The sequence below is a fragment of the Lissotriton helveticus genome, chromosome 2_1 (assembly GCF_964261635.1).
Source record: "Lissotriton helveticus chromosome 2_1, aLisHel1.1, whole genome shotgun sequence".
NCBI lineage: Eukaryota > Metazoa > Chordata > Amphibia > Caudata > Salamandridae > Lissotriton > Lissotriton helveticus.
Genome location: NC_136059.1, coordinates 1,098,141,690 through 1,098,154,531, shown reverse-complemented (window position 1 = coordinate 1,098,154,531; position 12,842 = coordinate 1,098,141,690). Strand labels below are relative to the sequence as shown.

The 12,842-nt window shown below is 47.3% G+C and overlaps 1 protein-coding gene across 1 annotated transcript in view; it reads left to right on the top strand.

Annotated features, from left to right (window-relative positions):
* The window catches only part of FREM1 (FRAS1 related extracellular matrix 1), a 792,938-nt gene that overhangs the window by 388,644 nt on the left and 391,452 nt on the right, over positions 1–12,842 (top strand). The window contains exon 16 of the mRNA XM_078675906.1: positions 7,984–8,077. Coding sequence (XP_078532032.1) covers positions 7,984–8,077 — 94 coding nt within the window. The remainder of the gene's footprint in view (positions 1–7,983; positions 8,078–12,842) is intronic.

Genomic DNA, 12,842 nt, shown 5'->3' with positions numbered 1-12,842 from the left:
CCCGCAAGCCGAACTTCAGGAAGGAGTTATAACTGGATCCTGCCTGCTGGAGAAGGCCGCACAACACATTTGGTGTGATTCTCAAGAACAATTTTGAAGGTGTCCCTGTCAGAGAAAACAAAATGACTAAATGGGGCACTGTTAGTTTCTAAGCACTAGAAAGTGACTAATCTTTACAAATTCATATCTCTGGTTCCCTACAGTGGATTGTTTTCGTTTTGGTGTCATTTAAAAGATAAAGTTATTACCTATGTTTATAAACTGGTGTTGGATTTTTATTTTATGTTGGGTCTTAATTATTTACTGAAATGTTGTTTTTAAATGCTTTACATACCTGTCTTTGAAGTTAAGCATGTCTGCTCGCAGCCACGTTACCAAGGGTTGAGCATAGGAATAATTTTCTAAGCCCTATGCTGGGTTCTACCATGTGTTAGTGGCCTTATTGCCAGTGGCAGACCTATATTTGCCCCTACCAATAACCCACTTTCCAACAATTCCCTTCAGAGATCAGGACTTGACACATCTTGTGAATCTGTAATAGAGACAGCTAAGTGGCTTTTTTCTTAATTGCATATGTAAAGTAATGCAAGCTAATGAAGGTGAATACTATTTGCAAGTGAATTGCACCAAAAAGAAAATCCGTTTTTTAATGATTGTGGCAGATGTCTATGTGAAAGTCTCTTTCAGCGTAGTTAATTGGTTAAAGACTATTTTCTGCCACAAATAAAGAGAGATCTTGAACAGAGCAGGTAGTTGACTGTCAGTTCAAGAAATAGAGATATGTATGATATATATATCAATCAATCAATCATGCCATTTGTATAGCGCACTACTCACCCGGGAGGGTCTCAAGGCGCTTGGGGGGAGGGGTATGCTACTGCTCGAACAGCCAGGTCTTGAGTTGTTTCCTGAAGGCGAGATGGTCCTGGGTCAGCCGAAGGTGGATGGGGAGGGCGTTCCAAGTCTATGCAGCCAGGTAAGAGAAGGATCTTCCCCTGGCGGTGGCTCTTCGGATGCGTGGTACGGCTGCGAGGGTGAGGCTGGTGGACCGTAGCTGGCGGGTGGGCGTGTAGAAGGTCTGGCGGTCGTTGAGGTACTTGGGGCCCAGGTCGTGGAGAGACTTGTGTGCGTGGGTGAGGAGCCGGAACGTGATCCTCTTGTCGACGGGGAGCCAGTGCAGGTTCCTCAGGTGTCTGGAGATGTGGCTGCGTCGGGGGACCTCCAGGATGAGTCGGGCGGAGGCGTTCTGGATGCGCTGGAGTCTTTTCTGTAGCTTGGCTGTGGTTCCGGCGTAGAGGGCGTTTCCGTAGTCCAGTCGGCTGGTGACGAGTGCCTGGGTGACAGTCTTCCTGGTCTCGGTCGGGATCCAGCGGAAGATCTTGCGAAGCATACGCAGGGTGTTGAAGCACGATGAGGAGACGGCGTTGACTTGTCTGGTCATCGAGAGGGAGGGGTCCAGGATGAAGCCCAGGTTGCGTGCGTGGTCGGTTGGCTTGGGTGCGGTGCCCAGGGCTGGGGGCCACCAGGAGTCGTCCCAGGCGGAGGGCGAAGATCCCAGGATGAGGACTTCCGTCTTGTCTGAGTTCAGTTTCAGGCGGCTGTCCTTCATCCACTCAGCGACGTCTTTCATCCCTTCGTGTAGGCAGGTTCTGGCGGTGTCGGGGTCTCTGGTGAGGGAGAGGATCAGCTGGGTGTCGTCGGCGTAAGAGATGATGTTGAGATTGTGCTGGCGTGCGATGGCTGCGAGAGGTTTCATGTAGATGTTGAAGAGGGTGGGGCTGAGTGAAGATCCTTGCGGGACGCCGCAGATGACTTCGGTGGCCTCGGAGCGAAACGGGGGAAGGCGGACTCTTTGTGTTCTTCCGGCGAGGAACGAGATGATCCACTCCAGTGCCTTCTCTTGGATACCGATGTTGCTGAGGCGCTGGACTAGGGTGCGGTGGCAGACCGTGTCGAACGCAGCGGAGAGGTCCAGGAGGATGAGGGCCACTGTTTCCCCCTTGTCGAGCAGGGTCCGGATGTCGTCGGTGGCTGCGATGAGGGCGGTCTCGGTGCTATGGTTGGCTCTGAAGCCGGACTGCGAGGGGTCGAGGGATCCGTTCGTCTCGAGGAAGGCGGTCAGCTGTCTGTTGACGATCTTCTCGATGACTTTAGCAGGAAAAGGGAGGAGCGAGATGGGGCGGAAGTTTTTGAGATCGGTGGGGTCCGCTGTAGGTTTCTTCAGGAGGGCGCTGATCTCGGCGTGCTTCCAGCTCTCCGGGAAGGTGGCGGTGTTGAAGGAGGCGTTGATGATGTTCCGGAGTTGGGGTGCGATGGTGGAGTCGGCCTTGTTGAAGACGTGGTGTGGGCAGGGGTCGGTCGGTGATCCGGAGTGGATGGTGTTCATCGTGCGGGCTGTGTCTTCGGTGGTCACCGTGGTCCAGGTGCGAAGGGTGGCGGTGGGGGGCGTTGGTTCGACGGTTGGGTGCGTGGGTGGGGCGCCGAAGCTGTTGTGGATGTCGGCGATCTTGCTGTGGAAGAACGAGGCGAGGGAGTCGCAGAGGTCTTGTGACGAAGTGATGTCGTTGGTGCCGGTGCTGGGGTTGGAGAACTCCTTGACGATAGTGAAGAGCTCTTTGCTGTCGTGGGCGTTGTTGTCCAGTCGTTCCTTCAGGGATTTCTTCTTGGTGGTGTGGATGAGCTGGTGGTGCTTGCGGGTAGCGTGTTTGAGGGCGGTCATGTTGTCGGTGGTCCGGTCGAGGAGCCAGGCTTTCTCGAGGGTGCGGCAGGTCTTCTTGGAGTCCTTGAGGTCGTCGGTGAACCAGGATGCCTTCTTGCTTCAGGGTCTGCTGGGAAGGTTCTTTAGTGGCGCGAGGTCGTCAGCGCAGGCGGTCAGCCACTGTGTGAAGTTGCGGGCTGCTTCGTTGGGGTCCGTTGTGTTGGCGGGTGGGCTCCGGCTGAGGGAGGTGGTGAGCTGGTCTGCGGTGATCTTGCTCCAATTCCTGTGAGGTACCTGTTGCGGGTGGTGGTGGGTCGTGGATCTTTTGAAGCTGAAGTGGACGCAGCTGTGGTCGGTCCAGTGGAGTCCGGTGGCGTGGCTGAAGGTGATGTACTTGCTGGAAGAGAAGACGGGATCAAGCGTGTGGCTGGCGTAGTGGGTGGGGGTGTTGACCAGTTGCTTGAGTCCGAGGTTGGCGAGGTTTTCTAGCAGGGCGGTGGTGTTGCGGTCCTTGTTGTTCTCCAGGTGGAAGTTGAGGTCCCCGAGGAGGATGTAGTCAGTGGAGGGGAGGGCGTGCGGGCTGATGAAGTCTGTGATGTCTTCGCTGAATTGTGTGCGTGGTCCTGGGGGTCTGTAGACGAGGGTGCCTCTGAGGGTCGTCTTAGGGTCGGTGTGAATCTGGAAGTGGAGATGTTCGGCTGCGGCGAAGGAGTCGTTTGCGTCGGTCGTGATGCGGATGGTGTTCCTGTGGACGATGGCGATGCCACCTCCGGTCTGGTTGATGCGGTCCCTCCTGATGATCTTGTACCCGTCCGGGATGGCGATGGCGATGTCGGGTGCAGAGGAGGCGTTCATCCAGGTTTCCGTGAGGAAGGCGACGTCCGGTGATGTAGCGTCGAGGAGGTTCCAGAGTTCCACGGCGTGTCTGTGGACGGAGCGGGTGTTAATCAGGATGCACTTGAGGTGGTTGCTGCTGGTGTTTGTCTTGGCGGGTGTGGGGCAGGTTCGGAGGCAGGTGAACTTGCAGGTGCAGCAGGTGAAGGGTCCGTGGGTGCGTCTCGGGGTGGCTCGGCAGCAGGCGTGAGTCCGGCCGGCATTGACTAAAATCTGAAAGGTATGCCTGAACACCATCACTTAACTGAACTCCAGATGATACTACTTCTGGCATGATTGGACCCTTCCAGTGCAGTCTATGCTGGCCAACCCTGAAGACTCACCCACAAGCTAAGAGGAACAAAAACAGGTATTATTATTTATGATTTTTTGAAGTGAATAAAAAAACACCGATACAAAAAGGGAAGGGTGAAACATAATGAAAGGCTCTGGAACACAGATCGATGAACCCTATCTCTTTACGGGAGTTGTTTAGAGTTTGGTAGACCATCTACTACCAAAGAACATGGCGCGGTACTTTGTCCACTGAACTGACGGTCCACTTTTTCCATTTAGAGTAAGGGGAATCAACGTTTTCCAGGAGTGCAAGATAGAACACTGTGGCCATGGAGTCCTCTGCAAGGTTGGAAATGAATTCAGGGTCTTGCTACTACCCTCAGTTTTGGTGCCAAAAGCTTAGAATGGGATCTACTTGAAATCTGTGGCTGCTGAGCTTGCTTTTTTTCTTGCGTCACTTGACTTAGCCATTTTTTAGAGCTAAAAAATTCTCTAGCGCTGCAAGAAAGGATAAGGTGGCTGAGAAAGGTTCTCTGCGGCCTGGTTCCTTGGATTCGAGTTCTGGTTGAACACTTGGGCTTTGATTTCTCATTTTTCAAGCAGGAAAAGTTTGAAAATTGTAGTCCGTTAAGTCATCTCATTGCTCACGTAACCCTTTCTACTTTTGTCTGCCTGAAGGCATTTTTTAATGGTTGGTTGGCTGCATACCATCCATCAAAGTGGTGGAGGACATTACATCCACAACTGTGATGGATTACCGCTCACCATATCTACAGATCCCTGCTGGCTTAGCTTTGTTCTCTGTACCTATAAAGGAACCGTTGTCTTGGTAGTTTCTCTGGAAGCACTGCAAGTTTGGTACACTGCTGCCATCTTTCAGATGGCTGCTCACTATTCGTTTTATTTTTCAAAATCAAACTCCCAAAGCTGGATTTTGTTATTGAAAAAGAAAAAACAAATAATGACTCCTACACCTTGGGAGCTTTCTTTCCATCTGTAGGAGACCACTTGAGATGACAGAGAATAATAATTCATCAGATCATATGTTATAAATAGGATGGGGGTCTGATGTCCTTACTTCAATGGCCCCCTATTCTGACGGGCCATCAGAGGTAGCTTTCTGAGGGCTGAGGAAGTGGGAGCACTGCTGACAGAAAGATGATGGTCCACCTGAGTCATAATAAAGCAGGCAGACTAAGAGTTTAATTACTAGGGTACCATTCCCAATGTTTGTCATGGAATATCCTGTCCACCTAACTGGAATTTGGGCCATCAGCAACTCTTGGAGGATGAAATCCTTCAATTGTGAAGGCAGAGTTGCACAGGCAGGCAAAGCTTCACAAACAGTAGACTTCCTGCTGAAGCTTTGTTTCTTGTGGTAAAATGTTTTGAGCAACACAGCCCAGAAAATCTTTCCCGTCGAGGTTGCATCTTTCTGGGGAAACCTCAACACCTTGATAAAATCCTTCAGAGGTTATAAAGCCTTTTAAATCCAAACATTTCAAGATGCTGCTCATATTTCACCTGCTCATTCCTAAAGATCCTACAGTGCTAAAGACAGCCTTTAGGTCAAAATAGCACTGGGAAACGGGATCAGCCATTCATTCCAGCAAGGACACAGTCACAATCCAATTCACAATATTCAACAGATTTTTTCCATGAAGATGGCCCTCTTGGTGCTTTATTTTTCTGGGACTATATGAAGCCAGCTGGTCAGACCCTTGAGGAGCACCTTCAATGCCTGGCTACAAGAGAAAACAGGATCCAAGGCCTTTTTCTTTTCCTTTGAAGAAAGCAGCAGGTTAAAGATTCTGTTTACCTTCTCCCAAATCCAGTTGTGTTGCAACATCTCTTGAGGGGGAGCTTTTCTAATTGTAGTCACTGACTAGTGATTTGTGAAGGGACAAAAGCCTTTCCAATGAAACTCTCACACTGTGGTCAACCATCTTTGACAGCACTTTATTTAAGTATATTGCAACAGAATCCCAAAACACTCTTCTGGGGCGTTCATGGATGGCAGAATAACACTCCAACTATTGGAGCTCTGTCAGCCCACCAACGAGCTAACCCTCACAATGAAGACCCATTTTTGTTTAGTAGTGGAATATCTACCCAGACTGTTTCTTAGCCTTGGTCACCTGCTTTGGTGATAAGAGAACGTAGATGTCTATGAGATAGCCGGCATGAAAGGTAGCATCGCAATCACACTTGCTTGTAGAATAATCATGCTACTTCTGGAGTTCCTGTCTGGCCTTCTGTGTGCGTAGGGTCCACTGTTTTCTTCCCTCCCCTGAAATTCCTGATATAGGTGGGAGAGTGTGTCCCTGTTATTATATTCTTTCCATCTGCCAGCCAGTAATCTTCCAGAGGTAGCTGCCCCAAAAGGCCTTTTGTTGTCTATGATGTCTTTGATGGGTGCTATTCAAGCTTCCTTTCTGGACTGGAGAAACCTAGTCACTATTGGTATTGGAGCCTGGCAGATCTAATCTGCAGGAAGTCCATGTCCAAGCAGAGATGAACAATGTTCATAGAAATTAGAGCATACTTAACACTAGTCTTAGGTTCACCAATAAATTATAATTTTAATAACTAGCAAACCGCTGTGAAGATGGATTGTCTACTCTTCCCCAAGCATAGTTACAGGAATACTTAAAACATTATGAAAATATAAAGGCTATTCCAGTCAATGCAATAAATAGCACATTTGAATCCTGATACTGTAGAAGATGCCAGTCTTATGGTTGTCATGTCTAACTTGTCCAATTTATGCACTGAGGCCTTCATCCCACAAAGCACTACTTAACATAGGCTTGGATAATCTTAGAAGCAGGCTTTTAAAAATGTTAAATGACTTTGGGACCCATTAAAAAAATGTTGGTGCAAAGGGTGCTCCATCACAACAATGATTGAGTACTGTAGGAATGTGCCTCCCTTTGACAGGGTCACTCTCACTTTTTGCCCTAGTGCAGATGCTTTTTCGATTGAAAGTGCACTGGTCCCTGCTAACCAGGTCCCAGTGCCAGTTCTCTTTTTCTAAAACAAGGTACTTTTTCAATTGTTAATCCAACTGGCAAAGACTTTAGCACCCCAGTTCGTCCCTATTGAATGGCAGCCCTTGTACCTAGGGCATGGGTACTACAGAGGATCCCGCGGGGCTACTTCATGTATTATGTCACCCTAAAGGATCCCCACAAAAATTGTTTAATCCATTTTGAAAACACAACATGGCACACTCCCTGTGTGCCATGCCCATTGCGCATACTATATGTAAGTCACTTCCTACAGCAGGCCTTAGAACCCTAAGGCTGAGTGCATTGTATTATAAAACATTACTGCATGAGTAGATATGCACCTGTGATGTCTGGTTCCATTGCCACAACATTGTATGTGTTTAGGAAGTCATCTTAAGTAAATGTACTGGGCACTGGTCATCACGAGTTACCCAGCTACATAATGGTTTCACTGAAAATACTGCTGTTTGATATCAAACACCTCATCTAGACAAATCCATTATCTTGTTATTAGTGGATCTAGGAGCTCTGGGTAAGGTTTATGCCCATTCTCCACAGGAAGTGATCATATGGGGGGCAGACACCCCAGGGGTAGATAGCCCATTGGCTACTACCTTACATTTCCCTTAACGCCCCTAAATTCAGTATATGGGTGATTCCCTGGCACCAGACACCAGGCAACTCATATTCATCTACTAGGAAGAAAAGAATGAGCAAGAAGAGCAGAAAACGCAAGAACAATGGAGCAGACCCGGATTCATTACAGTTTGCAGAGACAAATCTTTGTTATGTATATTTATAATAGCAGTTAAACAAGAAAAAGCTGTGCACATCTTATGTTAATACATATTTCCATGTTATTTCATTCCATATTGTTCCCATCTCCATTTCACCTTTGTCTTTCAACCCTTTAGTTTTTTATGCATTCTCTTCAATACTAATTTATTAAACTCAGACAACTGTTGGCTTTGTGCTGTGCTCTTCTCTCCTCATGACCTGTTTTCAATGTTAGTCTTTCAATGATAGTTACTGTTGATTTGTTTTAGTAAACAATTTCACAGTACGATAAAGATGGTAATGTACATGAATATTTATTTCTTGCAGGTACCAACACGATGGTTCTGAAAGCCTGTATGATGACGTCCTCTTCATTGCCAATGATGGTACAAATTCTGCAGAATTCCTCCTCCAAATCAAGGTTAGTGATGTCACACAATGCTGTTCTTGAAGAAGGTGTCAGCAGTAAATCATATCATCCTTGAAGCAATTCACATTTGTGATAGAGTGCCCATCCAGCAAACTCTAAATTAGGCCCTTTAATATCAGGTCCAATGTTTTATCTGAGACTAAGCAGCTTGTGGACAGGGAAGGCCTGATTTACAAATATTTTTCTGTAATTATGTGTGACTTACTCCTGAATCTTCAGGAATGAGTCACACCTTCTCATGGAAGACAATTTTGTGTATTGGACTTCCTCTGTTTTATCCGAAATGTTCTCCTTGTTTCTTCCCTATCCTCCTCTTATGTCTATGAAGTACTGCAGTATTCTAAGGTTTGTAAGTGGTTAATCATGTCTGGCCACCATTGTTTAGCCACGTTTTTCACCTTTTACTAATGCTTCTCTCATTGTCTTTACTTTTCTCTTATTTTTGCCTTTTTATGATTATTTGTTTGCTATTTGTTCATTTGCCTTCCTTTTTTTATTTTTTTGTATTCATTCATTTATTTATATACGATTTTCAAAAGCATTCACCAACAATGGATGTTGTTTATAACAATTTTTTGTTACAAAGCTAAAAACAAACAATGTTGGCAAGCAAGTGTCATTAGAAGGCATTGCAGTATATATAACACAGTATGCAAATTTACATTGGGAAGTGGTTGGCATAGGGGCATGGCCGAGGAGAAGATGCATTTTTAGAGCTTCCTTAAAGGTGTCCAGAGTGGCAATCAACTGTAACTTAAAGTGGAGCGTGTTCCAGTGATAACATACAAGCAATCTAGATCACTGTACCTTTGAGGTTGCACAAGGAGATATGGGAATGCTAGAAAATGTTGGCTTGCTAAGTCGGTTCAGTTTATTTCAGTTTATTGTTATCACTATTTTGAAACCAACTCATTTGAGCATATTTAAAAACAATTTACAGCTGGAAATATAAAAGCATTAATTAAATAAAAACAATGGAAACATGTTCACAATCAGCAAAGACCAGGGGCCCATATATAAACTAAAAAAAGATGTAGTCCCAATGATCCCCATAAATAAGAAAAACTGCTTGTAGGAAGGTAGGATCTGACTGCATGGTTCCCCCACTTTTTGCCTGGTGTTTTGCTGGTTTTTGACTAGTTTGACTGGGATCCTGCTAATCGGGACCCCCGACTATCTGCTTTCTCCCTAAATTGGTTGTGTCATGTACTTAGGTACACTCCAGATTGGATACTGGGGTACCCTTATAAATCCCTAGTATATGGTACACATGTACCCAGGGCATGGGTACCCCAGAGGCCTCCCGTGTGCTGAAGCATGAATTATGCCACCCATGAGAGGCCATGCAAAATGGAACTACAGGTCTGCCATTGCAGCCTGTGTAAGATGACGCATGCACCTCTTACTTTAGATATAGGATTACTATATCTATAGGTCACAAACTTAAAACCTATAAGTCAACCTTATAGCGGCCTTGACAATCGTGAAGGCAGGGTGCTGGGTTTTATGTGAAAGGGTGCCCCTACATGAGCAGAGCACCCCTGCAGCCTTCGGATACCATTCTCCGGGGTTATTGGAGACGCAGCCAGACATATAGGTAGAGGCGCATTATATGCTCGTGTAAAATGCTATCTCGAAAACGGTTGGAACAAACCATGTTGTGTTTGGTATCAAACACCTTGGAATCAAACTTCCACACCGGTAACCGGTGTGGGAGGTATTATTCCACCCTTCAGAAGCAAGTTTTGTGGGTTTCCTGGTCTTCCTGGTACCAGTCTTCTTGACCTGGACAGCACAAAATGGTTGCTGCCAACAAGAGACACATTTGTGCCCTCCTGCTGCTGAGCCAAGCTCGAGCAGGGGAAGGCAGCACAATAGGCATCCTGTCACAGGGAGGTGTGACCACCTCCCAGACAGGATTTAGTGTATTGGACCTGGGTGGGTGCACTTCCAAAGTGGCTGAAAGTCTGCACGAGGGGTACATTTGGTGATCCTGTGGATAGTCCAGCTCAAATCAGTTCTGGGAGCCTTTGCCTCCTGCTTTGGCATGAACTGGACAAGGACATGGGAGTAATCTCCCCACTGTCCTGACCCTCCCCTGGGAGGGTCCCCTGAATCTATCCAACCCTCTCCCGTGGGTACAAAATGTCTTGCCTGGCCGTAGCACCCTAGATTCGACGTGGACAAGATTCTGAACAAGAAACCACTGTCCTTTGACCGTCTGGACACTCTGGACTTTGACTGGGTCCGACTTCGTCTCCCTCTCTGTCCAAAGCAGCGTCTGTGCCTGTGCACATTACAGGGTCCGTGCAGGACCTGTGGAGCATCAAGGACAACTGAAGTATCTCCCTTTGGGAGAAGGAGTCACTCCCTGCGTTTGCAGGCACCGTAGCGCAACTGACTGGTCTGCTGATCCTGAGCTCCTGCAAACTCCGAAGGCTCCAGCAACACTGGAGTTGGGTTCCTGCATTCATTGAGGTCGGATGTATGACGTTACAACGCAGGCTATTACAACGCCTGCCTTTACAACACGGTTTTTACATCGCAATCCATTACAACACATAGCGCTTTGGGGTGCTGGATAGTGAATAGTTTAATTTACTATTCCAACTCCAGTCCCCGTGGACACTAGGGAAGATGTTGGATAGTAAATTAAACTTATTCCCTATCCTAGAGCGCCCCCCAGCGCAATGGGTTGTAATGTTTTGCGTTGTAATGACCGCGTTGTAATGGTAGTGCGTTGTAAAACTTTCGTTGTAAAGGTTGTTCACCATTGAGGTCGAGCTGCCCTCTCACCAAGTTTTAACCAATATCCCTCGTGGGGACCGCATAACCCGAAACCCTGTGCAACATGTACTTTTACAAGTGCATATGCTTGTTGGTGTTCCCCAACTTTGTGCATTGGGCTGTTGATAGCCCCAACTTCGTACAAAGAACTTTGACCTCCTCGCACTCTGTGCCCTGCTAGCTGTTGTTTGGTTAAACTGCTTGAGGTCCCCTCGTGACTCCTGTGCGTTCGGCCTGTAGGTCCATTTGAGGGAGAATCCTGATTTTCTTGGGATCCCTGGTTGCTCCAGGCCTGCCCTGACTCCCCTTGCTGTTGTGAGTCCTTGGTTCTTGCTGGGCCAGACGGTAACCGTTCTTGACCTTCTTCGCTGGTTGCTGCTGCCAAGGCTTGTTGGTGCTCCCGCTAGGCACCGACCCCATAGCACTTGACATCCTTCATGGGACAGCTCATATCTAGCTCATGGTCATCCTCGACTTCTCCTGGTCCCTGCAGCTGTAGAGTCAAGGTCTTCTTCTTCACACCTGAAGCACCCGACATCAGTGGGCATTCATCTATCAAGCCCCTAATCACTCCTGAGTGACCCAGACTCTGTCCCCTCTGCTTTCAGGTTCCTTCCATTAAGAATCCACCTGTGGGTTGTACCAGATACTTTTCTTTTTTCCAGCAGTGGCATTTCTTTGAAGACTTCCATTGAGAACCACTGCAGTTTCTGACGCCACTTCAGTCCTATGCACCCGGCTTCTCTGGGATAGGTAACTGGTACTTCAGAATCTACCGTTGGGGTGTCTCTCCAAACTTCTATGTTCCAAAGGGTTTCCTTGTAATCCACTGATACAGGTCCTTAAACTGTAAAACTGCAACCGCAACTCTCCCATTGAATTGTACATAGCACGTGGTCGTGTTCTCACACTGCACCCGTCCTCCGTGTGGTCCCTACTTACTCACCTGGGGTGGTTCCTTGGGGTCCCAGTGATTCTACATCCTCTAGACTCTGTCTTGAATCGAGTCATGGGTATTGTACCACTATTTTAGTATATGGTTTGGTCTTCCTTGGGAGCCCACTGTCTATTAGTGCTACTTATGATTGTTTCTGTCCTACAGTATTGTATGCTTTGTGTTTATCTGCGTGTAGTAGATACTGTGAGGTATTTAGGGTGTTTTAATAATAAATATATATAGTTATAACTACTCTGTGATTCTCCTTCCATTTAACCAATACAATAAGGTTGCATTCTGGTAAAACAACCTGCTTAACATTCCTTCAAGACTAAGCCTGAAGGCTGCTCTCCACAGCTACCGCTTGGATAGCTTTGTGAGGTTATCTTTGACCTCTTAAATCACCATAAGGGTTGTTTGGACTGGTGCAAGATGCCCACTCTAATAAGTGGACATCATATACCAGGCCAATTTTTCACACTGCTGATCAAAAGAAATAGCTGATTAACTTTTTGAATCGATACCTAAGGGGATGATGGACGGAGCGTTTGAGCAAATCAAACACTCACTCAAAGGCAAGTGATCTGAGTTTAATCCATCATCATTCTTTAGCTCACTCCACCACCCCAGTTCAGACATGGCCATATGCAAATCAGTCTGACCCTGTGCCTCATGCGAACAGTCCAGCCCGAACCGCCAAGCCATGTCTTCCCTGGACCGGAAACAGCATCCTAGACGGTTTCGGGTTCATAACCCTCATCAGCCAGGCTATCTTGATTCCAGTGGCAGAGTGAGCAAGGGACCCACGTCTGGGCATACCGTGCCAACTTAGGGCGAGCAAAGCGATACCAAAGGGGGTGATGGACGGAGCATTTGACCAAATCAAACACTCACCCCCAGTCAACTGATCTGGGTTTAATCCATCATCATTCTTTAGCTCACTCCACCCCCTCAGTTCAGACATGACCATATGCAAATCAGTTTGACCCTGTGCCTCTTGGGAACAGTCCAGCCTGAACTGTCAAGCCATGT